The sequence below is a fragment of the Gigantopelta aegis genome, chromosome 10 (assembly GCF_016097555.1).
Source record: "Gigantopelta aegis isolate Gae_Host chromosome 10, Gae_host_genome, whole genome shotgun sequence".
Classification (NCBI taxonomy): domain Eukaryota; kingdom Metazoa; phylum Mollusca; class Gastropoda; order Neomphalida; family Peltospiridae; genus Gigantopelta; species Gigantopelta aegis.
Window position 1 is genome coordinate 47,815,020 of NC_054708.1, and position 25,535 is coordinate 47,840,554.

A 25,535-nucleotide genomic window follows, 5' to 3' on the forward strand; every position below is an offset into this window, starting at 1 on the left:
TTTAAGAGAGATACAACAAATAATTAGTGCCTGTAATTTTGGTTTAAATGTGTAACGTGTTTGAGTGTGTGTTTGAACTCTTATTCGGGTTTACCTGAACTGGAACACTGACAAGTTTGGTTGACACAACAATCCAAATCGGGTCTTGTGATTGTGTCAGACACACTTTCCAGTAGTGTGATATTACAAATATAATTTAAAAAATAATTTAATCATATATATTATATATTATTTTTGTTCAATAGTTGTACCCAATATAATAATGATGGGAATCGAAATTTCAGTTCTGTGATTTTACCGACATGGTACCGGAAGCGATAGTTACCATGAAATCCAAAGGCCTTATATTAGACTATATACAGGGTGTGAAATGAGCGGAATCGCATCGCAAAATGTGACATTTGCATTTTAGTGTAGCAAAGTCTTAAGAATCGCAATGCAATTTTTAATTGTAATTTAAAATATATATTATTATGAAAATGTACATAGCATTCAAGCATGGACTAAAGTCAGTCCCCGGGTCTATAGTTTAGAATCCAATCAAATTGTCAAAATTTTGAAAGAGGCATGTCAGGTTGGAGGTCCCATATCGTGTAAGTATTCAGCATACCGAGAAGTTGGCAGATAAAAATAATTTATTCGATTAGCAAGTCATATTCGTTAATACTATTCAGCATTATCCAGTCTATTAAAATAAAAAGTATTCAGAACACATCGGCCAATTTCGTTTAGCACTGGCTAGAACAATAAGTGAAACTTCAGAACCAGTGATTTGTTCTGAAGGGAATATGCTTAATTTGTTTTATATCTACTTTTTTTTCTTATTTCTATCACTGTGAAGTCTTGGTGTATGGAGGAATTTGTGGATTTGGTGATTCTACCTCCCTTCTAGATCCAGCGTTTGCACGCATCCTGGAAAATCCTGGAAAGTGGTTAAATTTTATTTTCATCCAGGAAAGTACTTAAAACTCCTGGAAAAATGAATTAACCTCCTGGAAAGTCCTGGAATTTTATTTTTTTGTTTCTTCATTTAATAATAATTATTTGGAAAATATATTTATAAATAATCACGTTTAACAGGTCAGGTCAGGTCATACGGTTTATGAACATTCAGAACAAGCTGTTGTAGTGCATGCCTGTCATTCGTGTTTGATGTCTGGTTACAAACTATATCCTTCATGCAACGGTAATTATAAGAGGTTGACTGCCATTGGTCAGCTGTTAAATTATATACACAATGAGAAGGCGTGGACACAAATGAACACACCTTGTGATTGGATGAATAAATTTTGTAGCTGTCTTTTGTAGTCTTGTCTCTGACGTTTGTGTCGTTCCAGCCAGTGCACCACGACTGGTATTTCAAAGGCCGTGGTATGTGCTATTGTGTCTGTGGGATGGTGCATATAAAAGATCCCTTGCTGCTAATCGAATGAGTAGCCCAGGCATCGAAATAAGCATTGTGTCTGGTAACCCATTTACAGGTTACCACAAAATATAGCCTGGTAACCTACAGGTTACCACAACTACATGTATATGAAAGTAAGAATTTTATTCCTGTTATTGATACGACTAACGAAATCTGGAAGTAAATTTATCTATTGGGTGCTGCTTAAATGAAGATTGCCAAAATTGCTTTGCAATTGCACAAGTACGCACGAACATCAGTGCAATTTCGTTCGAAAAAACAAAATGCGGAAGTAAATTCATCTAGTGGATGTGGCTTAAATGCGAAATGACTATTACTGTTTGCAATTGCACATAAATGCAATTCCTTACCAGAAAATGAAACGTGGAAGTCCGGAATGCATTGCCTGGTTTACATTCGGAAATGAAACTACCGTTGTTGAATTTTTTGTCGAGAACTTTTCTTACATGTGGTAACCTCCCGGTAACCTGAACGACCGTTCTCGACTTATTTCGATGCCTGTTAGCCCATGAAGTGGCAACAGCGGGTCTCCTCTCTCAATATCTGTGTGGACCATAATCATATGTCCGACGCCAAATAACCGTAAATAAAATGTGTTGTTAAATAAAACATTTGCTTCCTGATGTTCGTGAGTTTGAAACTACTGTCAATGATAAATAATTCAGTAGATAGCTGTAACTAACGCCTTCCAACAAAACCAGTAGTCTTCAAGTACTCCTAAGACTTATGTCTATGCTTCTATGCAGCAGAACTCATGCCAAAACTGAGAACTTGTAGTTGACACATTCTTTTGATCGCCAAGGAAGTCTCGGACAACTCAGTACACATCAAAACGGTATCCACATGTCAAAGCAAGTCAACGAAGAGACCAGTTAACTAAATAAACAATCCTTTTATGGGTTAGTTTTGATTTTGATTGTTTGTGATGTAAATTGGTGCTAACAAGAGACCACTTCAAGAGATTATTTTTGTGCTATCAATAAATAATGTTTTGACATTTGGTTACTCACGGAAACGGGTATAATTTTGGTAAATTTCGCATTTGAAACTATGTCACTAATGAGTGTAAACTAATTATTAATGGAAATATGAATGAATGAATGTTTAACGACACCCCAGCACGAAAAATACATCGGCTATTGGGTGTCAAACTATTGTAATGCAAACAAATATAGTGATGATCAACATCAATATAAGAATTCAAGATTTAAATAAAAACAGTGTAAAGAACTGTGCAAAAATACAAATATCACAGATAGATACTGACTTTTACTCAAAATTTCTATTTTGTGCTGTATTGGCCATTCTCAAAGAGAATGTTACACCCCTGCACCACAGTGAGGTTAAAGCACGCGCAGGGGTTAATGGAAATAAAATATGTTTATATGATTTATGTAATTTTGTAATTAGCTGCTTTTCAAAAACCAAAAATAAATTATAATTTAAAGTATATGTACTTGTACTTACAAGCACTGACCTACATGTATAAACGTAATACTGTAAATGTATTAATTAATATTTATATGTTTTGTGACTTCAATTGTTTTTATTTTTAAAAATATTAAATCTTGATAATACCAGTATTTTAAAAACATTAATATCTTCTGTTTTTTTCTTCATATTTTTGGGTAGCAGTGTGTTTTTTAAATTCTAATTTTAAAAAATCTGGATAATATAAATTAAATATAACATTTATTTATTTGTTTTTATATAACGACACCCCAGTACATTGTTTATTTATTTATTGTTTATTTGTAAGTGAATTACATGTCTTTTAAAAAAAATACTTTGATGGATTAATTTTCTATCGATCTCACTAATTTGGGCACAGCTAGTTTTTCGTCTGTCCTGAGCAATCTGAGATCTTGCATACATGTATTAAAACACTGATAAAACCAGAGCCTGTTCATTTTGGTAACTGGACTGATTTTTAGTTCAGAAATATAAAATCCTTTATTAATTAACCTGAACAAACTGGTGTAGTGTAAACAAATGAAGAATCAACTTAACGAAAACACAACTACCAGAAACCAATGCTGGCCGGAATATATGCTGTGCAGCATCTAGTAAACGTTTTACGTCATGGGTCACCAATTTTTGCAGCCTCAGCCCAGCTTAGCAGAGTAATTAATGCTCGATTGTTTTCATTAACCGAGTTGTACTGTTTGGTATAGTGCAAATTCTTTTCATCTTCAGACATTTAGTTTCCACCTTTGATTTTTGGTCAGTGAGCTTAGATAATGAAATACTGACACACTGAGAGTAAAATGCTAGAAACAACTAAATTTAGAGTGACAAGTAACTTAATTTGTATTTTATATTATACACTAAAAACAAAAAAAAGTCATGAAAAATTAACAAAAATAATGCTAAAAGTCCTGGAAAATAAAAATGTTTGATGTGTATGAACCCTGTGGATCATTTCCAACTAAATTTGGTGGGAAGCTTTGTTGACTCATTGAGAAACAGTCATGAATTTGGTCACTGGGACCCCTCCCCTACCCTCCACACACACATATCTCTCTCTCTATCTCTGTGAATGTGGTGGGGGGGGGGGGGCAGAATGTGAAAGGGGGAGGGGTAGCACCCTCCTACAATGGACCAGCATGAACCATGTTTTCACAGACTAACCAAAAAAATAAATCCAAATTATTTCTACTTTGTGACCGTCTTTACGACAATAATTGTCACCCCATAATCTGCTTTTGCCTATCATACAAAAAGTAAAACTGCCTCTTTTGTGATATATACCACTCGTGGTGCACTGACTTCATTGAGCTCATCGACAGGGATCGACCCTAGACTGACCGCACATTATACGAGCACTTTACCACTGGGCTACAGCCAGCCCTATAGACATCAGCAGCATTTCAATATTACTATATTAGATTAGTAAAAAATAGATCCCCTGAAACAATGTCATATAAGTCGTAAACTGAATAATAAGTACATTTAAATTTTTAGCATGTACTATATTATCATAAAGAACAAGATTAAAAACAAAATATTTTGACTGAAATGCCAAAATATAATTGGCGAATACATATTTAGATTGGCGAAAGAAATTGAAGATTGGCGATTTTTTGGCGAACAAAAATAGCCACCCAGAGCTAGTCCTGTATCTGTGGGAATATAATCATTTTACCTTCTGGACTTTACATCGAGAATGACAAAAAATCTGCTTTAATAACTATTATTCTGACAAAAGACTTGGCCAATGCCAGCGATTGTGGTGAATTTGCATTAAAACCACTATGGACTGCTGTTTCAGTTGGAACTTGAATTAACAGCTTCTAAAATAGAAACTTTAGGGGCTGTGATGAAAGTGACTGTGATAATTATGGCAGTTTTATCGAAGAAAACCCAACATATCTTACAGAGTTATGAAAGTGTAACTGTAGAGGATAAAAACAAAATGGATAGAAAGACAAGCTTAATCCTTAATATTTCCAGGAACATAATCGTAATGTCAGTTTAATTTCTAATCCTAAGATGAAATAATAAAAACATATTTAGGAGTGCTGTTTTTGAAATTATCTATTCTACTTAAATTCAAACTATTTCTGCTTATAAAATGTATTTTCCTTTCAAATGGTGAATTTAAATTGGATTTAATTATATATTTTTAAGAACCATATAACTTAAACAGTCAGTATATATATATATATATGTGTATATACAGTGAAAGTCCTCTAAACCGGACACCCTCGGACCAATTAAAAAGTCCAGTTTAAGAGGTATCTGGTTTACAGAGGTTCTCTTCTGTACAGATATTTAAAAAGGGACTGTGAAAGTCCAATTTTGAGGGAATTCCGGAGATCGTTTCGTGGAATGGGGCCCAGCTTTACAAATTTAGATGGTTAAAATATGAGAAATATGAGCGCTGAAATTCATGGTCTATTGCTCCTAGCGTGATGGGCAAACATTTAACTCCCGTAATGTAACACCCGTAACAGATACTAGTGTGCATTGGTTTACAGAGGGTCCCGTTTTGAGGTTTGAGGTTTGACTATTAACCTTGTTACATGGGTGCAATTTATGCTATTTATTATGTCTTCAAACTGTTGTGTGTCTATGTTTCCTGGAACATTACCTAGAAATTTATCTAATCTAATAATAATGAACTGATTGGAGGCAAATTTCTCTTATTATAAAATATAACAGAAAATGCTTTCAAGGTTGTAATTTTTTTATTTGATTCTGTATATAATTTGTCAGACTGCCAAAGTTAACCAATGGGGTAGGTGCCTTCTATAAAAAATATGATGGACACCTATTTTTGGCATACATTTTTCACGCTTAACCTTTAGACTACTGGATTAATTTTTAACAAAAACCACGTTGAGTGGGTACAAGTTTATAATTTTTACTCACATATATTCACTTAATGTTTCATAAATATATGAAATAAAGTTCATATATGAATCAGTGAGTATTATTTTCGTGTCTTTTTTTGTAATTTTTATTATTTTAGATCGGCTAATGGTGAATAAAATTAGGCAAAAAAGTTGCGTTTACAGGGCACAATATTTCACGCGAACCGCCGTTCTGTTCGCGTGTCGGTTACGCAAAATTAAATTTACGAGAACCGCAAATCGGTTACGTCATGACCTGTAAACATTCAGAAATTAAAACTTGCAAACTTCACGATTACAGGAAGTTTATTCATGCAGACATACTACTGGTATTCCGACAATTTTTTTAGATACTTGATGCGCAGCAAACCAGTAAACAACGTTATATTGCAACAGTTGTAACTTGCGACCAGTCTACAGTTTTAAAAACAGTTTTAAAGAAATGTGCTCGAACCGCTTGGGACAGCTAAATTGTCTGCTGCTATTTTATCTCTAAAGGAATATATGTAGACATACTATTGGATTGGCTATAATTTTACATATGTTAAAAACAGTTTTAACGTAAACAGGAATCCAAAAGTGTCACAAAAAGTGAAAAATACTAACATCGCATAATGAGCTTTAAAAACCCCCAAACATTTGGAACGTCACTGTAGTATATAAGTACCATCGATAAAGTGAAAGTAGCATAGCCACCGCAAATCGCAAAAAGGAATCCCTACAAATGAGTATTTATCTATTTCAAAGGTGTAGCACCCATTACGCCCATTATGTACGTGCGTAATGCAAAAACAAAATCCGGGAATAGGTTGAGGCTGTCTGTAATTGTTCTATAAAATAGACCTCTTAAAATTGACTCGAAAAAAGATTTTTAAAAATGCATCTACAGTCATCCTGACTTTTAAAATTTTCACGGGGGGTGGGGGGTGGGGATGTACTGGGGCTAATATTCAGTTCTTTTATAATATTGTTAACTTTAGCAAGCATTAAAGACTTTTTATTATTTTTTTTTAAAATGTTTTCTTTTGTATTTGTTTTAACTTTATGTTTCAGCTAAAAACTATGTATTTAAAATATAATTTCAACGTAATTTTGAGGTAACCGATCAGATAACCAATGGGTTACGCAAATATAATTCACGTAACCGAACAATTGGTTACCTAGGTAAAAACCACGTGAACCGACTTCCGGTTACCTCAGATTTTGAAATTTTGACCCCTGGTTTACTTACGGCCATTTGTGGCCAGCTGTCCAGTATTTATGTCCATTATTCCCGATAACAGTGGTTTTCTGACCAGAATTTTTTTTTAAACCCGAATTACGATTCATATTGCAATATTTGTTCATTTTCGTTGTTGGTAAAACGATCAAATTTATTATCAAATTAGCTGTCACAATCAGCTATCGATCCCTGAAAATGACCGCGACATGCCACCATTGTTGTCAAACGAAAATACTTGCCGAAAACCACGTTTTGAACTCAACAGTCTTTTTTGACTTTAATTATATTTCCGTTTCCGGGCGTCGGGCAAGATATCTCGCCTGCAGTAGTCAGAAGGTTAACCTTTAGACTACTGGATTAATTTTTAACAAAAACCACGTTGAGTGGGTACAAGTTTATAATTTTTACTCACATATATTCACTTAAATGTTTTATAAAAACATGAAATAAAGTTCATATATTAGTTGGTAAGTATTATTTTCGTGTCTTTTTTTGTAATTTTTATTATTTTAGATCGGCTAATGGTGATTAAAATTAGGCAAAAAATCGAAAAAGTTGCGTTTACTTACGGGCATTTGTGGCCAGCTGTCCAGTATTTATGTCCATTATTCCCGATAACAGTGGTTTTCTGACCAGAATTTTTTTTTAAACCCGAACTAAGATTCATATTGCAATATTTGGTCATTTTTGTTGTTAGTAAAACGATCAAATTTATTATCAAATTAGCTGTCACAATCAGCTATTGATCCCTGAAAATGACCGCGACGTGCTGCCATTGTTGTCAAGCGAAAATACTTGCCGAAAACCACTTTTTGAACTCAAAATTTCAAGGTATTTTCAATTGAAAAAATCAAAACAAAAGCCACCATTTTGAAAAAAAATCTTTTTTCTTTAATTATATTTTCGTTTCCGGTGAGTGTCGTGTGCAAAACGGCGGGAAATATGAATTGGGGAATGCACTATATACAGTGTACAGTATATCGACTGATGTGACGTCGGGCGAGATATCTCACCTGCAGTAGTCAGAAAGTTAAAGTCCATAAAAATATAGCCGCCATTTTCAATTATTCATAATATTTTTGCTTGGAAAACTGCAGTGTTTGATCAAATCTAGAAATAAATTATTAATGTGCAGTATAAATTTGTACTTGTATTATAATATATAATGTTCCAGCAGTGCATTTAAATAGACCTTTAAAAAAAAAAAAAAAAAAAGGTCACAAAAATTTCTTCATACCTGTATCTCACTGTTTTATTTAATGTGGAAGCTTGCAGCAGTGAGAATGACCCACTGTGACTGGTGTTAGATCACCTACTGCTTGTGGTGCTAGATCTTATTGATTGCTGCAGTGACTAATGTAACTGGTTGCCATCGCAACCTTCCACAAGAAGTCTGTGTCAGTTTAACCTATACTGGCTAGCTCCTGATTAGCTATTTTTTGTGTGTAAATTATTGATAACTTGGGACTGACTGCATTTGTTTGTAAATGCAATACTTTGTGAATCGTGTCGTGGAATGTTCAAATGCCCATTCATAGAGCTGTTCCCTGATTTGTTCTTCCTTACTTTGCTTGTCCTCCTGTTGGCCTATTTGGTGCTCTACGGTATATTCTGTGTCTTTCTTTATCTGTTATCTGCATGCCAGCGGCACCGAGGTATGTACATGTACAGTGCTGTAATACATGTATGTCAGGGCTAGCTCTGGGTCCACAGAAAATTTCGCCAAATTATCTATTAAACTTCAAAAATAGCAGAAACCCAGTTATTTTGTAACGAAACATTAATTATTATCTGAAATTATTTCGACAAATTAAAATAAAATTTGCCGCTTGTTTTTGAAATTCGCAATTGGCGAAATTGGTGAGTGCCAGAGCTAGTATGTAGTAGAGTCCTTATTTGGCACATATAACCCTCCCTCCCCCCCCCCCCCCACACACACACACACAGAAATTATTGATCACATGTACTTTAATAGATAACATGGTTATTGTAGGCCTTTGTAATGCCGAAAATGTCATTTATTTATTTTTATATTTCATAATATTTTTTGCAAATACTACTAGAAATAGAAATTTAAAAAATCATTACAATTAATATGTCAGTGAACTTTTGTTATTATATTTTGACCATGGCAGTCTGAATTTGGCTACACATTGTCAAACAAAAGTTGCCAAATCCTGACCTCGCAATGTAAGGGGAGCTGTCACTGGCTTGCCATCACTCCCCTGAGACCGAATAATTTTTAGCTCTCCTTAGCATGAGGAATTTAAAACAAAATAGTACTACAAAAAGATTAAATACCAAATGATGATACTTATAAAGTATCTTAAATGGCTCTCTATAATCTTAGAGGAGCAATTAATCACTCCCTTCAATTAATGTTTTTTTTTCCAATAATTTCGCAGTAAGGTCTGTAGATCTCTAACAGTAACAATATTAAACCCTGTTTATAAATTCTTAATGATTACATTAATGTGTATACCGGTACCTGTCACTTTTCATTTGTTTCAAGGATTTAACTATACATGTACATTTAAAAAAAAACCATGTTGTTTACCTATAAAAAAAATAAGTAAGAGAACAGTTGGTTTTTTGTCTGACCTTTATGAAGTAAAAGCTAGATATAGGTATTACTTTTCCGGTGGTGGCGCTAGCACCAACTTTTGCTTTAAAGTTAAAGTTTTGTATTTAGATCAGTTTCTCACAGACTGTAAGTCGTAGGTTAATGAAACTTTGTTCAAATCGAACCAAAATAGTTTATGGTAGGCGAGACATTTAACTCTGCGGAATTCTTGTTTTAAAAAAAAAGGTTGGATAAGGAGATTTTTGTTTTTTAAAATTTGGTTAGCAGCCATGCAAATCGGTGTGAAAATTAGCAAATGCTATTTAACATTTAAAAATTGTGTAGCAATCTACCCATCTACATTGCGACCATTTGTTTTTCATTTGGCGACTAAAATATTGCATACTATGTTTATAAACATAAAAATAGGTGCTGTCTGGCTCCTAGATGGATAAGTTTATGTAAAAGGCTGGCAGCAGTGTCTAAAATATGATGAAATAGTGAGCCAATACTGAACAAAATGTTCCTTGTTATTACCAGTTTAACAGAAGAAAATTAACCTGGCAACGAGCCAAGTCGTTTTGAGTTATCTTATGGCAAATTGTTTTTTATCCTTCACAATTGCCAGAGTGTACATGTATGGTTAATGAGCTCTTGCATTGATTTCCCTTGTAGATTTATATAGTTTTTGATAGAAAACAGCTACTAGCTTTAAGATTTCCATCCATATCTATCTCTGCACACTCCACCTTTACCCTTTGCCTACTAATGTGCTTGACATACACAATGTAGTTAGTTTTGTGATCTGGCATGGCAGGGCTAGCTCTGGGTGAGCAAAACAATTCGTCAAATTGTCTTTTAAACTTAAAAAATTGCAGAAATCAACAGTTATTTTCTAAAAAAAATATTTATTTTTGTGCCAAATTAAAATACAATTCGCCAACTGCTTTCAAAATTCGCAATTGGCAAATTTGGCGAGTGCCAGAGCTAGCCCTGCATTGGTTTCAGGGCTTGATGTGATGGCTTTATGATCCATTAACAAGTAATTATTTTAGTACTCATAGGCTCTTCTAAAACCCTCACCCCTGTATTTATTTATTTCTATATATATATATATATATATAGATAGATAGATAGATATACATATACATATATACATACAACTGTGCTCTACCGTCCCAAAAGACAGTTTGTTCATTGTGTACATCAATTTGTCTTTTTAGTGAGTCAAAATGACGGAGGTCCAACCTCGCGAGATAAAGATTTTGGAAACAGCGGAGGATATTCATCAGAGGCGAACTGAAGTCCTGTCAAGATATGTCGACTTCAAAGGCACGTGCAAGCAGCGGCGTGACATGCTGGAAGATTCCCGTCGCTTCCAATATTTCAAACGTGATGCCGATGAACTTGAAAGCTGGATTCTCGAAAAACTGCAAACAGCATCTGATGAAAGCTACAGGGATCCAATTAATCTCCAGGTATACATTTTTTGTCTTTAAAAAAAAAAAATCAAATACAAAGTACGAAATGGTGGGGGTTTTCTGTACTTGTTGATAAAGTGTTAAGTTATTGTTGCTACTGTTCACCTTTTAATTTTTTTTTTTTACATGTCTTAAAAGTGACTGGTCACAAAGTTGAGGTAACTATAACATTGTTATCCATTGAGTTATTTCTCTTTTTCACAATTACTCCACAACTGGTGTAATAAAGGCCGTGGTATATACTATCTTGTCTAGCATGGGATGCTGCATATAAAGATCCCTTGCTGCTAATCGGACAGAGTAGCCCATTGTATAGTAGGAGGGGATTTCTTCTCTCATCTGTGTAGTCTTTAACCATATGTCCGACAGTATATAACCATAATTAAAATGTGTTGAGTGTGTGGTTGAATCAGGGCTCGAACGTAAGAATTTATCACCCACGGCAATTAAAAAATAAATTGCTGTCGGTGAAAGGGCCCACCGACGGCAATTTTGAGTATGCCGATGGCAATTTTTTTAAACTGACTTTTGCAGCAAATAAAGTTGACTAAAAGGTTATTTTTCTGTATGTAGGCTACATGTAGTCAAATTTCTTGAATTTATGTCAATAAACTTCAATAAACAATAATTTATTATAAATGGAATCATGCACAGGGTATGCGCATGACTAAATATAGTTCTGTTGCGTGGTACAAACTAAACACTAATTAACTCTGTGTTAAATACTGGCAGATATGTTCATACACGTTTATACATTTTGCCGTCGGTTAAGAGCTATACCGCCGGCAGTCATTTTTATACGGCGGCACAAAAGTGCCATCAGTGACGCCCCCAACCGACGGCAGTTTATATGTCACCAACGGCAATTGCTGTCGTTGCTGCCGTTGAGTTCGAGCCCTGTTAAATAAAGTATTCCTTCCTTCTGTATTATACTGTTCATGTTTTTTTAGTCAGTGAAGTTGTAGTTGATAATTGGTAAATATAAGTGAAGCAAGCAACAAAAAACCCTGATTGACTAACCTGACTGTTGAAAACATCACATGTTCGTTACCCGTGGTTAATAATAAATGATATGATTTTTGCTTTAGGCTAAAATCCAGAAACACCAAGCATTTGAAGCTGAGGTTGCAGCTCATGCTAATGCCATTGATGTGCTTGATCAGACCGGAAATGAAATGATTGGAGAAGAACACTTTGCCTCCACCATCATTAAGGTTTGTTGTATCATCATTGTGTTAGGTCATCAAACATTTCAATACCAATATTTAATAATAATTTAAAAATATAATTTAAGGGTAGGTTTGATAACAGAAGACATTTGTAAACACACATATTACGTGATTTGAATATACACTGTTATCAGAAGCCATTTTGCACACATTTTGTATGGCTGGTGTTTGACATAATTCAGTTTCATAGCAAAATATTGATTTAGAAGTAGAATCTGATGGTGTACTGCTAAAATAAAGTACTTTTTGGGTCAAATTAAATTGTTTATTTTCAGGTAATATTTTGCTGGACTGTACAACCCTACCTTTTTAACTATTTGAACCACTCATTATTTTAATACTAGTCAAGGCTGTAGTTCTTTGTTTTTTAAATTGAAAGTACATTACATGCAAGAATTCTTGTGCTTAATGTTATGATAAAAAAGAGATGAAAAGTATGTTTTCCTTGTTTTCCTGTTATTTATATACATACATTTATAGGAGCGTCTTGATGAACTTCATCGTTTGTGGGAACTTTTGCTATCAAAGTTGGCCGAGAAGGGCGTGAAACTGCAACAAGCTTTACGACTGGTCCAGTTTCAGAGAGAATGTAATGAAGTAATGTTCTGGATTAATGACAAGGTAATGCTGATCAGTATTGACTTTCTTGTTTCATTCCATGAAGTATATTTCAGTTACTGTTTATTATCACATTCAGTTATATTGTTAGCAGAAATGAGAAACTCCATGAGTACATTTTAAAATCTTATGGTCCCAAATGATTGATTTTATAGGAGGGAGGGAGGGGGGACTTTATGTATAATGGGATCATGTTAGTACTTGTTATAAATTTTAAGTATTTATATTTAGTTTCAGTTAACAACACGTGTCTGTATTTTCAGGAAGCATTTGTCACTTCTGAGGAGTTTGGCCAAGACTTGGAACATGTGGAAGTCTTGCAGAAAAAATTTGACGAGTTCCATAAGGTAAAAAATATATTGTTTTCTTTCACAGCTTGCAAGAAAGTGCAATTTGGGAAGAGTTCATTATTATTTGTGGTATTAGTTTTTCCAGGATTTCTTTTCTGTAGAAATAAATAAGCATTATTAGAATTTTGCAATACCAGTTTTCTTTAAAAAATTATTTTTACAGTTCAGAAGCATATAATTCATTGTCACAAACAATATTTTGAACTAGTGCAATTTGAATTATGTATTGGTAAATTTTTAAATGGTTGTTAAGCAGACAATTTTGCCAAATTATTTATTAAACTTCATAAATTCAGAAAGCCACAATTTTTGCCTTGCTTAGTTTTGTGTTGTGATATTAAGTGTTTTGTGTTGTGTCACAGGATCTGCAGAACCACGAGGACAAGGTATCAGAGGTGAACACACTGGCTGACCAGCTGGTTGCAGATGGACACCCTGATGAAGAGACCATCAGACACCGACAGAATGTGAGTTAATAAACAGTACTCTTGTAGGGTGTATACTACAAAATCAAATCCAGTAGACAACAATAGTAACATATGTGTGCCTAAAACTCCTACCTGTAGTGTAATCGACATAAACACCACAGATATAAATACTACCACCTCTCACCCTTAAAGGGAATCAGAAAAAATTGGGGGTCAAGCTCCTCATTTAAGAGATAACGGGTAGCATCTACGACTACCCTAGTTGTGCACAAAATTGGAGTACTTTTTTTTTTTTACATGTTTCAAGCACAAGGCTACTTAACGCAGTGGTACTAGATGAAATAAAATTGCATTAATTTTTTTCCCAGATAAAACTAATTATTTTTACAAACAACAAGTGAACAACACACTCGCATTTATCACCAATCACAGGACTTGTGGTATTCACTTCTCTATAAAAAAATTTGGGTGCACCTCAAACTTTGACCCAGCCAGAAGTTATTTGGTTTTGTACTACCTGTAAACTGTACTTCCACCTCCGAGACATCATTTATTGTAATGCATCTTGGGTGATGCTCACACTCGGGACATTAGCTGTGTCTTCATACTTTAACTGCATGCTGTTTGTATGTGGGTTAGATTTCAGTACAGTCTGGAGTCTAGACTTAGTTTTATAAATACAGGTCAGATTTAAACTACATATTGTAGTCTAAGCTTAAATTACATACAAAATTGCATTGTAGTTTGGCTCTCAACTCGTATATTTGAACCTCGAGTCCCAAGCTGTTGATCTGCATTAATGTTTCTCACCTAGTTACTTAAGTGATATCAAGTCCAGTTAAGAATAATTATTTTGCATCATTAATGTGCATGAAATGTCTTCTGACATTTAAAAAATATGATTGCTCATTGTGTGCAGGTAATAAAGTAATACAATGTGAATGTAAAACAGTAATAGTCTACATCATGACACTCTACTGTTATTAAAGAGCAGGAGTTTTAACAAAGAGGAAGTGCCTCATCTTAATTGAAATCATTCCATTTTTCAGGAAGTCAATGAAGCCTGGCAAAGACTAAAACAATTGTCACTGCTCAGACAAGAGCGCTTGTTTGGAGCCCATGAAATCCAGCGTTTTAACAGGTACATTAATAGAAGATCAGTTACATCTCTTGAATATAAATTGTCTTAAATTACTTTACAGTATCGTTCATTTATTTTAACTGTCCTTCAACCCATAACTTGATGTTCAGAAGGGTTTGTTATGGGATAGGGATATTTAAAGACATTCCAGCACATTGTTTAATCGGTAGATATTAGATGTCAAAAGTATTTTAATTGCAACACTTGGTATAGAGAATGAGGGAATGCTTCATAAGACTAGTCTTTCAGATTAACAGCAATGCCCCTCTGTCACATGTAAAATAAGATATATTGTATTTCAGAGATGCAGATGAGACTATTGCTTGGATTCAAGAAAAAGATGCCGTTCTATCAACAGATGATTATGGCCGGGACCTTGCCAGTGTTCAAGCTCTGCAGCGTAAACACGAAGGTGTTGAAAGAGATCTCGCAGCCCTCGAGGAGAAGGTAAATCACCAATATTAAGTTTCATTACTATTAGGAGCAAAAATAAGTTCATATTTCTTTAACAGACACTAGGCGAACGTAACATTTTTAATTTATATGGTATCTGGAGGATACTAAACACATTACAAATTAGACCGAGTTGCCACCACTGCACAGTATTTTGTTCTTTGTGGTATTTTAAATGCTTTGTTAGTGGCAGGAAATGTTTTAATGCAAACAATGAAAAGAGAGCTACATGTCTTTATGTGATTGTTTTACATCTACTGCAAGTGTTCCTGGCAGGTAGTTTCCCTTTACATGATAACAAGAATACATTAAAATGTATTTTATTGTTATTGTTTTTTGTTTCAGGTGACTGCTCTAGGGACAGAATCCAAACGTCTAATGGAGATACACAGTGATCAAGCTGCTCAGATTGATGGAAAACAGAATGAAATTGAAGAGAACTGGGAACATCTTAAGGCGAAGGTACTCCCTTTAAATCTGCTGTCTAACTGTTAAAATTTGGAGGCGGGCGAATCTTTGTTGTGCAATATTCTTACAATTGTTTTACTAAAAACTGGAGAAGAAAAAAAAACCCTCATTAATTGAGTTTGACTTGCTTAGATACTTTTTATGCTGAATTTTTTAAGTCTGTTTTTCATTGATGAAAAGCATAATAAATATATGTCCTTTCACACATGTAAGACACAAACAGGATGCAAAAGAAAATGTATTCTTTATTTATTCAGATTATTTTTTAATAAAATATAATGCAGCTGTGTCAATCGAAAATGTGATCTTTCGTTTTCAATTTATCAGGGTGCTGAGCGCAAATCTCGATTAGATGACTCTTACTACCTACATCGATTCCTTGCCGATTTTCGTGACCTCGTGTCCTGGATTAAGGACATGACGGCAATAATTTCTGCCGATGAACTGGCAAAAGATGTGGCTGGAGCCGAAGCTTTGCTGGAGCGACACCAAGAACACAAAGGAGAAATTGATGCCAGAGAAGATAGCTTTACGTCAACCGCTGAGGCCGGCAGCAAACTGCTGGACTCCAACCATTACGCCTCTGATGAAGTCCGTGAAAAGGTGAGGGTTTTGTTTTGAATTTAGGCTTATTAGACATTTAACTTTTTCATGTGTCAGTGTCGAGTCTTGGGTAATTTTACTATGCATTGCCAAACAAGTGCTTAAGTTAGTCATTCATCTGTTTTTGTTTTATTGGTTTCAGAATTCTTTAAGCCTTAGAAGAACAAATTTTTGTGTAAAAAAGAAAGAAAAAAGAAGCATACTGTATGAATTTTTAAAGGATGCTTTTATTAATATGATACAACGATAGTTATTTCAGTCTTATAAGGTGAAACCTTTCTAAACCAAATCATGCTGGGGACCTAATATTTATCCAGTTTAGACAGGATTCAGTATTAAGAGGGTGCGTTTTAAAATTTAGAAAAATTAAGGACCATAAAACCTTTTTGACTAGATTCTGGTTATTGTACAGTCCATTTTAGACAGGTTTCACTGTATATGTAAATTAAATTTTGGGAGATATTTTAATCAGATAAGCTGTGAAATTATTTCAGTGTTATACAAATTCCATTTTAATGCTGTGATTTCAGTTGTCCATCTTGGAGCATGAGAAGACATTTCTGCTGGATCTTTGGGAAGAGCGCAGAATCCTATACGAGCAGTGCATGGATCTTCAGCTGTTTATTCGTGACACCGAGCAAGCTGATGCATGGATGACCAAACAGGAGGTTATTATACGTTATCTTACTTTTATGCATTGTGTCCACGACTAAGCACTTAAACGCTCTGGACTTTGTTTTAGTATATCTGTTGAAACCCTTTTTTCTATTTCGTTTTTATTGTTCTGACTAACTTTGGTGTAAATGCTTGTAAAATTGTATTTAAAATAAAATAATAAAATATTAATTTGTTTCATTGTGGGGTTTTTTCAATGTGTTAGGCTTTCCTGGCAAATGAGGATCTGGGTGACTCGCTGGACAGTGTTGAAGCTCTACTGAAGAAGCATGACGATTTCGAAAAGTCACTGGCTGCTCAAGAAGAGAAAATTAAGGTACTAATGAACATTTATTAAAATAAACAGTAGGAAAATAGCTATATTTATATGCTAACTTTTTTTTGGTAACAATCTGATTTCCATATCATATTTGTTTTGCATGTATGTGTCTGTTGTATTGTTATGATTCACAAGGCATTTGGAGAGAAAAAAAAATAATACCGCTCAGATTTGTACATAATTGACAGGTGTTCACATGATACTTTTCCAGCTATTTACTGGCAAGCCAGTATAAATTAATAGTTTTCATATACCTGATACCATATTAAATCTCTCGCAGTTTTGCAGTTCTTACCAGTCTTTAACATAGCCCATTTTACCTTTGTGTGTTGAGTGCAGAAATAGAATTGTTATTTTTCATGTTGATTTTGCAGGCCTTGGATGAGTTTGCCACCAAGCTGATCGAGAGTGAGCACTACGCGTCCGACGACGTGGCTCAGCGGATCAACCTGCTGCTACAGAGACGAAACCTGCTGCACGAGCGCTCCGCTAGCCGCAGACAGCTGCTCGAGGAATCGTATCAGTACCAGGTTTTCGAGCGGGATTGTGACGAGACGAAAGGATGGATCAATGAGAAGCTGAAAACTGCATCGGATGAAAATTACTTGGTACAGTTTTTAAAATGTTTCTTGTGTATAAAGAGAAATTAAATTTTTTGTCTTCATAGTGAAGGAGAAAGAAAAAAAATTAACCCACTTGGAAGTGGCTATCACTGACAAGATGGAAAGGTTGTGGCTATTTGATAGGCTTTTGTGATTTTCAAACATAACCATTGCATTGGGGAGAGGGAGGTTGTACATAAGTTAGAGGTTGGGCTATGTATATTGCTGAACAGAGCAAAGTGTACTTGTATATTGCTGAACAGAACAAAGTGTACTTTATCTAAGATTAAAAAGTAGTGAGGAATAGACTTTCAGTATAGAGAAATGGATGTACACTGAATCGCATAAATTTTCAGGGTGTTCATGGTTTAAAGTGAGTATATGTTCAGCACATTCCTGAACAATGTAATTAATCTGTATTGTAAATCTGTTAAACACAGCCAGAGCAGAAGTTTCAATAATCAATGAAATATGTCTGTCACTAGCTTATTTTGACCAGTCTATCTTTGATATACATGTATCATAAGTTAATAATCCATGTACATATAATTTGTTTTAGGATCCAACCAACTTGCAAACCAAACTTCAGAAGCACATGAATTTCGAGGCAGAGCTAGACGCCAACAAGAACCGGATTGATTCTATCAAACAGACTGGGGAGGACCTGATCAACAACGAGCATTTCGCATCAGAAACTATCAGGTGTGTTTGTACTCTGATATGGTTTTTAACTTTCTAGAAACAAAAATGAGTAGAAAGTTCCATTGCTTGTCAGTTACTGAACACCCATATTTTTAAAAAAAACCCATTTTTTACTAATATTTTTGGGATTATTTATATAATAGAGTTGGAATATATATATCTTGATCTTTATGCATTTTTTTCCCAATTTTTGACATTCTGTTTTAAAACTAGACTTAGATCAGTTATGAAAAAGTAGTTGTTAACAGTTCACAAAATAGGTAGTATAAATAATATAATAATTTCTGGGACGTTGATGTTAATATTAGAGGTATTTTTTTAGAGAACGACTGGATGAAATTGACAAGTTATGGGAGCAGCTGCAATCTCAGACTGCATTCAAAGGTATATTACGTTTTTATTTATTTCATTCTTGTTAATACATAAAAAATATCCTTGTCTGGTTGATGATATAACTTCGGAAAACGATACTTCTTAAGAAAGCCGTATAGTTAGGTGGTGATTTATTAATTGGTAGTCATTCTGTTATGTTATGATCTCAACTTCTCATCATTTTGGGTGCTAAATTTTTTATGTAATTTTCATAAGCAGTGTATGAAAATTAATTACCAAGCAAAGTACTTTTACCTTCACAGTACTACAAAAAAAGAAAAATGGACATATTTATTACTACTTCATGTAGTGGCTTCAGTAATAATATACTTTCTTCCATTTAGAGTACCCCAGTTGGAAGATATACTAACAGAACAGAAGTTGCTTTATGTTTTAGAAATTGACTAAATATTTTTGAAAGCAAATATTTTAAATTGGCAACATTGGTGGAATGTCTCCCGTTTTGTTGAGGATTTGATAGCTGGTTGTAACATGTAATTTAATGAGAAAGTAAGTACAAAACATTTGAAACTGTTGTGTGGAATTACTTTATTATTTTACTTAGGCAACAAATTGAAACAGGCAAGTCAACAGCAACAGTTTAACCGCAACATTGATGACATTGATTCTTGGTTGAATGACATTGAAGGTCAGATCACCTCAGAAGACTATGGCAAAGTAAGTTGAAATGAGGCAGTCTGATTTTTCAGCAGACTTACAATAACAATTTATGTTGCCTGCAGTCATCTTTCTTCTTTATGTTTTATGTTTCTAATGATTGACTAAATTAACAATTTGCAGGAATTCTCAACATTATTATTTTAATCTTGTATTAATTTTAACTTTTATGTCCTGTGCTAGTGCTCCAGTATAACGATGATCATTAGCTGTTATGAGTCAGGATGAAATAAGTCTCATAACATCAGGAAGCTCTGTTGAACAGAAAATAGCATTTGATTTTTCATTCGTAATGTTCATCATTTTGGTACATTGTCAATAGATTTTGATGTTACGAAATCATTGGATGGTCATTTGTATTTTAAAGAACAAGTAAGATTATAGATATTCATCATGGCTTTCAGGGAAAGGTGAGTGATTGCTCACGGACACTTTACACTCACGAGTGGTCACTTGCCATTATCATTTAAAAATTTTAAATTTAAGATTCCTTCTTGGAAAATCAGAACCATTAAAACCAAACTTGCAAAATATCCATCAATCATTACTGTCATTCAATTCCTTATAATGATGTCAGTATATCATTGTAAATTTTTCTGAATATTAGCCCTGTCAGAAACTATGTTGCATACAATGTTTGTTTTTCAAGTAAAGAAAGATCTAAATTTAGTCTTTTCATTTCGAAAGCCAATTAGTTTTCTTGATATTATAAGGAAGTTACAGTATGAAGCATGCATGTTAAACCTTTCTAGCATGACCAAGGGAAAAACCATGAAACTTTCAACAAACAATTTACCTAGGGTTTTATCCCCCATAGAACAGTACAACTGTTTTACATTTCTATGTCAACCACATTTTCTATATTTGTATTTAACATATGACACCAATTCTATTTTGGTAATACTGACAATGATACTGTCATGTGTGATAGGAACCAACTACATTTCCAGATTCTGAATGTTTATTATTTTATAATTGTGAACTAAAACATTTGTAAATTCAGTACTTTTTGTGTTTGTTTTATTGATTTTTGCACCATACATGATTTAAAAGAGTTACAAAAACACCTATTGATTAGTCGCTCCTTGAGAGGCCTGTTTGTCATTGTCAGATTTTTTATTAACAATATTAGTTTCCTTGATAATCATAAAGCAAATTTTACACTAAAATTTTAACAACTATTTTTAACACTAATATTATCTTTACTTCCAGAAAGCTTTTTAATCTTTATTAATCCATTTATTTCATCCTAATATATGTATATTGCCCTTATTCTGTTACTGTCTTTTAAGTACAGTAACACTGAATAATTTTTTCATGTTTAAATAACAATAAAACCATTTTGAAGCCACACTAGCAACTCTCTCCAACGTCTTCTTTTGTTTTAAAAACATTGGAGACTGAATGAATGTTTAACAACACCCCAACACAATAGCTGATGCATTTTTGTGTGCTGGGGTGTCATAAACATTCATTCACTCTCCAATGTTTTTAAAACAATAGGGAACATTAGAGAATATTGATAGTTTGGCTTCAAAATTGTTTCATTGTGAGGTTCTATATATGCATTATATCAAACTTAATTTACAGTGCTTGTAGTCCTTAAAATAAAGAAAAAGAAAGAAAAACTAGTTATCCTGTAATTCATCTTAATTAGTTTTAAATAATAAGTACTTCATAATTATAATTAAGGTTATGAGAATACTGAATGCAGTTTAACAGAAAATATTGAAATGTCATTGTCAGAAAATGTACTTGTGACTAACACTAATTCACTTTGTGTTCTTAATTTGTTAACCACAGTTATTTTTTCACCTTAGGGATGTAGCCAAGATCTAAACTTTTGTTACTCAGAGGGAGGGGGTTGTCTAAGAAGCCATTGTTGCAGCCGTTAAAAGAAATGGTACAACATTTGGTCAACTAATGTGACTTGTCAGCCTCAGACAACCGTAATAGGAAATGGGAAACCTATATCTTTGTAGAATTGGCGAAAAGGGAGAGACGTATCATATCTTTAAATCTTTTATTATTAATTCAACATCACTGATGACAGTAATGTTTGTCATCACTGTATCTCGATCAAGTAAGCATCAAACTGCCTTTTAAATGAAATTTTTTTATGGAATATTTTGGTTCCTTGACTATACACCTTGTCTTATCACATTAATCCTATAACCATTCTTTTGTTCATTTTACTTTATTCTTTCATCCCTCTATCCCTTTACTTGTTTTAATTTTGCTCCATTTCCATTTTGTTTTCCTTTAATCTAACACAGCTGACCCAGCGACAAGTGAGTGAAACATCCAATATAAGAAGATTACATCATATGTGTTTAATTTTTTAAAATAGATGTAAAAACAAAACTGTACATTTTTAAAATTAATTTTAGAAACAAATTGAACAATATAAATAAGTAAATATGGATAATTTGAGGTAAACCTGAGAATGTTGAATAGATGTAAAAACAAAACAGTACATTTTTAAAATTAATTTTAGAAACAAATTGGACAATATAAATACATAAATATGGATACTTTGAGGTAAAACTGAAAATGTTGAATTAATTGGTTGATGATGTTTTCTTCTTTGTGGATGTAACCCAGTACAATTTGGCTTGTAGATGATATATTACCTGTTTACTTTATACTCCTCTGTTTACTGTGCTTTGTTTCATCACTCTTTAGTTATCTAAGATGGTGAAGCATCTGTTGGATTTTGGAAGCACATGAATAGGAATATTTTTAGCATTCTGATTTAAAAAACCTCAAACAACCAGTAACCAAGGTGATAACGGTTTGATCAGTTTGGTCTCCATGGGTTTTGCTAAATAAAGAAAGTGAAGAAAGTAGATCAGAACGAAAGGCAGCAGTGAGTTCAAAAGCTAATTTATTTCTGAATCAAGAATGGTCCACAGTTTCAAGACATCATCAAATTATTTTTCTTCCACTTACTAATATTATATTTTTATATTTTCAAGAAAATCTGTAAAAGTAATGATGAATATAATTCAGATAATTAAGTCTCGGTTGATTTAGACTTAGCAATCATAATTTCCATTTTCCAATTAGATTGCTTCACTCTTCTTGGGTAATATATTCAAATTCACTCTTTTGGGGTAGTCTGTCCACCTTACTATTCTCGAGTAATATATCCACCTGACTGTCTTGGGTAATGTGTCTAGCTGTATGCATATTGCCTTTGAATATCGGACAGTGACATGGTATTCAAAAATATATTATTTTCTATTTTCACAACAGTTACATATTGTCTTTTATTTGTGTACAAGTATAGCTCCCATTTTTAAAAACCTTTTTATGGCAAAAATGTACAATTAGAACCTGTGAAAGTTTTATAGATGGCAAAAATAAGGCATCAGTAGTGGAATGAAAACCTTGGTGTTCATTATTTTAACTACACATCTGTGTCAATGCTGTGAACATGGGAGTCCAGTGTGGTTACCGTCGTCATTACTATCATTAAGTGCCTCTTTGAACTTTGTTTTCCTTTTATGATGGTTTTGAATAGAAGTAACAGGTTTCACAAAATGAGCTAGTGCTGAACTGTCTAAGCATTATAGATGCCTAAACTTTATTTTCATGCTTGCACATTTTGAAAACACCCATCGAAAAGCTACAGCTTTGTAGAGGCACTGATTTTCCGTTTCAGATTTTTCCCTTTTCCGTTTCATAATGTTACAAATTCCGTTTTTTTCCGTTTCAGTATTAAACAAATTCTGTTTTTGTTTCACTCAAACACACACACACACACATACACACACCGCAATTAATTGCTGGTATAAAATAAATAAATATGCAATGAGGCAAAACAAGTCAGTAGTTTGTATTTATTTTTGGTTTAAATTTAAACAAGAATACGCCACGACACAGACTTCGGACATTTTCGGTTTTCTTTACGATATGATCGGGAAAATAATTACAAACGATCACACTATAAACCACTTCCCTTGTATAATTTATTTTGAACAAAGCCTGGCATACAATATGCAATTACTGCATTCCTTTGTGAGATCGGAAATATGGCAATGCCGCAAATGTTAAAAATTAATAAGCAAACATAACATAATATATCTTTCACTTGAGTAAATATCGGACAATTTTAGCTCACAATGTTAGTTTTTTCCTGTTAAATCGCCAGGAATAAGCGAGGAAAACACGACTGGTAAAACGTCTAGATACTCTACATTAAACATATGTTACATACAAAGGTACTAGTGTCGTAGCGTAGCACAGGCAGATGTCGGTGTCCATAGTTTCTAGTTCGAAAAATAAATTTTAATTAATCAAATGCGCTATCTAAAGTCAAATAATGTTTTGGAAAAAAAATGTGAATTCCGTTTCAGATAGGTATTTCCGCGATTCCATGATCGCGGAAAATCAGTGCCTCTAGTTTTGTTATTTAAAATATTTGGTCCCATGAATATAAGCAGTTAATTTCTTTTGCATAACCATATTTTTTATTAGATAAAATAATTTAATGTTTTTAAAACTAATAATTTTCAAGTTTTGACAAAAGTTCTGGTAAATTCCAAACGAAGTGTTTTCTGCACTAAAACTACTCTTGACTGTATAATCTGTTTGTAAAGATGTGGCAATGTTGCTTTTATAGGGAAAACCAAGTAAATTTGTTCCTTCTTACTGAACAATGCTATATGTTCTTAATGCAAAATAAGAATTCTGAAGGCCTTCAAAATATTTATTTAAACAATGGGATGATCATTAGATGAGGCTTTGCTGTATCTTTCCTGTTGCATATGTCGTGTTATGATAATGGTTTGACCATCGAAATAGATACAGATGAATGTGGACTAGTGGGTAAATCATAAAACTGACGTAGTTCAGAAACTGCATGCTGCTTTAACAATATAGCAATGAACAGAATCTTTTCAAAAAAATATGGATATTTTTTGTAGAAATTTATTTTGGGCATTTGGTATATTCTGTAATACTTGAATAATATTAAGTTAATTATATTGTAAAAAAAATGAATGTAGCCATCTCTTGCATGTTTCAAGTATTACTGGAAGCATTTTATTAAAATCTTGAGCATCAAAATAGTGTTACATTTCATAGTTGTCTGATTGTGCAAGATCTCTATTTCATAATAGTCTGCAACAGCTCAATAGTTTTATTCACCAAACAGATAGTGCAAATGAACTTAATAAAAAAATGCTTTACCAGATCATTAGCAATAGTTTAAATTTTCAGTATTAATTTTTATAGTAAATACACTTTTTCCCCCATATCAACTTGAGTGTAAGATCCATTATGAACAAAACAGTATATAAGTTGCATTGGCTTACTAAAAAGGTTCTTGATTCCTTAAAATTAAAACATTTAAATAAATGGACGTGGTTTTCCTACCTTTTTTTCTTTCTTTTTTTTTCCCCCCAATTATTTTCTTTTAAATGTTACCTATTTTAACGTTGTTGTAAATAAAATTGTTTTATAGTGGTTTATTTTCCTATATATTAAATGTACTATGATAGTTTGTGTGAAATGTTGAAGAATTTACAAGAACAAATGGTCAACTGTTTTTCTTCCAGGATCTGACCCAGGTCCAGAATCTGCAGAAGAAACATGCATTGATGGAAGCAGATGTTACAGCTCATCAGGTGAGTATTTTCAGTAGCAAGTTACCATAGATGAGAATCCTCCGATTTATCAGGAATTCCGGACTTTTGCACTGCCCAATTTTGTACCAGGTTTTGTCAAAATTTGCTACGTTTCACCCCAAGCAGTCCGGGTTTTATACCAACTCAGCAATCCAGATTTTATACTTAACCAGTAGTCATGGTTTTATACCAACCACCATTTTGGTAATTCCAACAT

At 33.5% G+C, this 25,535-nt stretch overlaps 1 protein-coding gene across 3 annotated transcripts in view; it reads left to right on the forward strand.

Moving 5' to 3' along the window:
• The window catches only part of LOC121383336 (spectrin alpha chain-like), a 62,991-nt gene that overhangs the window by 2,578 nt on the left and 34,878 nt on the right, over nucleotides 1–25,535 (forward strand). For 2 of the 3 annotated variants that reach the window (XM_041513301.1, XM_041513299.1), the window contains exons 2-18: nucleotides 10,790–11,044; nucleotides 12,136–12,261; nucleotides 12,757–12,897; nucleotides 13,158–13,241; nucleotides 13,607–13,711; nucleotides 14,722–14,813; nucleotides 15,116–15,260; nucleotides 15,612–15,728; nucleotides 16,062–16,337; nucleotides 16,868–17,005; nucleotides 17,218–17,328; nucleotides 17,706–17,939; nucleotides 18,493–18,635; nucleotides 18,958–19,019; nucleotides 19,573–19,685; nucleotides 21,962–21,976; nucleotides 25,250–25,318. In XM_041513301.1, the coding sequence (XP_041369235.1) occupies nucleotides 10,799–11,044; nucleotides 12,136–12,261; nucleotides 12,757–12,897; nucleotides 13,158–13,241; nucleotides 13,607–13,711; nucleotides 14,722–14,813; nucleotides 15,116–15,260; nucleotides 15,612–15,728; nucleotides 16,062–16,337; nucleotides 16,868–17,005; nucleotides 17,218–17,328; nucleotides 17,706–17,939; nucleotides 18,493–18,635; nucleotides 18,958–19,019; nucleotides 19,573–19,685; nucleotides 21,962–21,976; nucleotides 25,250–25,318 (2,217 nt within the window). In that variant the 5' untranslated portion in view covers nucleotides 10,790–10,798. The remainder of the gene's footprint in view (nucleotides 1–10,789; nucleotides 11,045–12,135; nucleotides 12,262–12,756; nucleotides 12,898–13,157; nucleotides 13,242–13,606; nucleotides 13,712–14,721; nucleotides 14,814–15,115; nucleotides 15,261–15,611; nucleotides 15,729–16,061; nucleotides 16,338–16,867; nucleotides 17,006–17,217; nucleotides 17,329–17,705; nucleotides 17,940–18,492; nucleotides 18,636–18,957; nucleotides 19,020–19,572; nucleotides 19,686–21,961; nucleotides 21,977–25,249; nucleotides 25,319–25,535) is intronic. The other variant, XM_041513300.1, reaches the window with a different exon arrangement.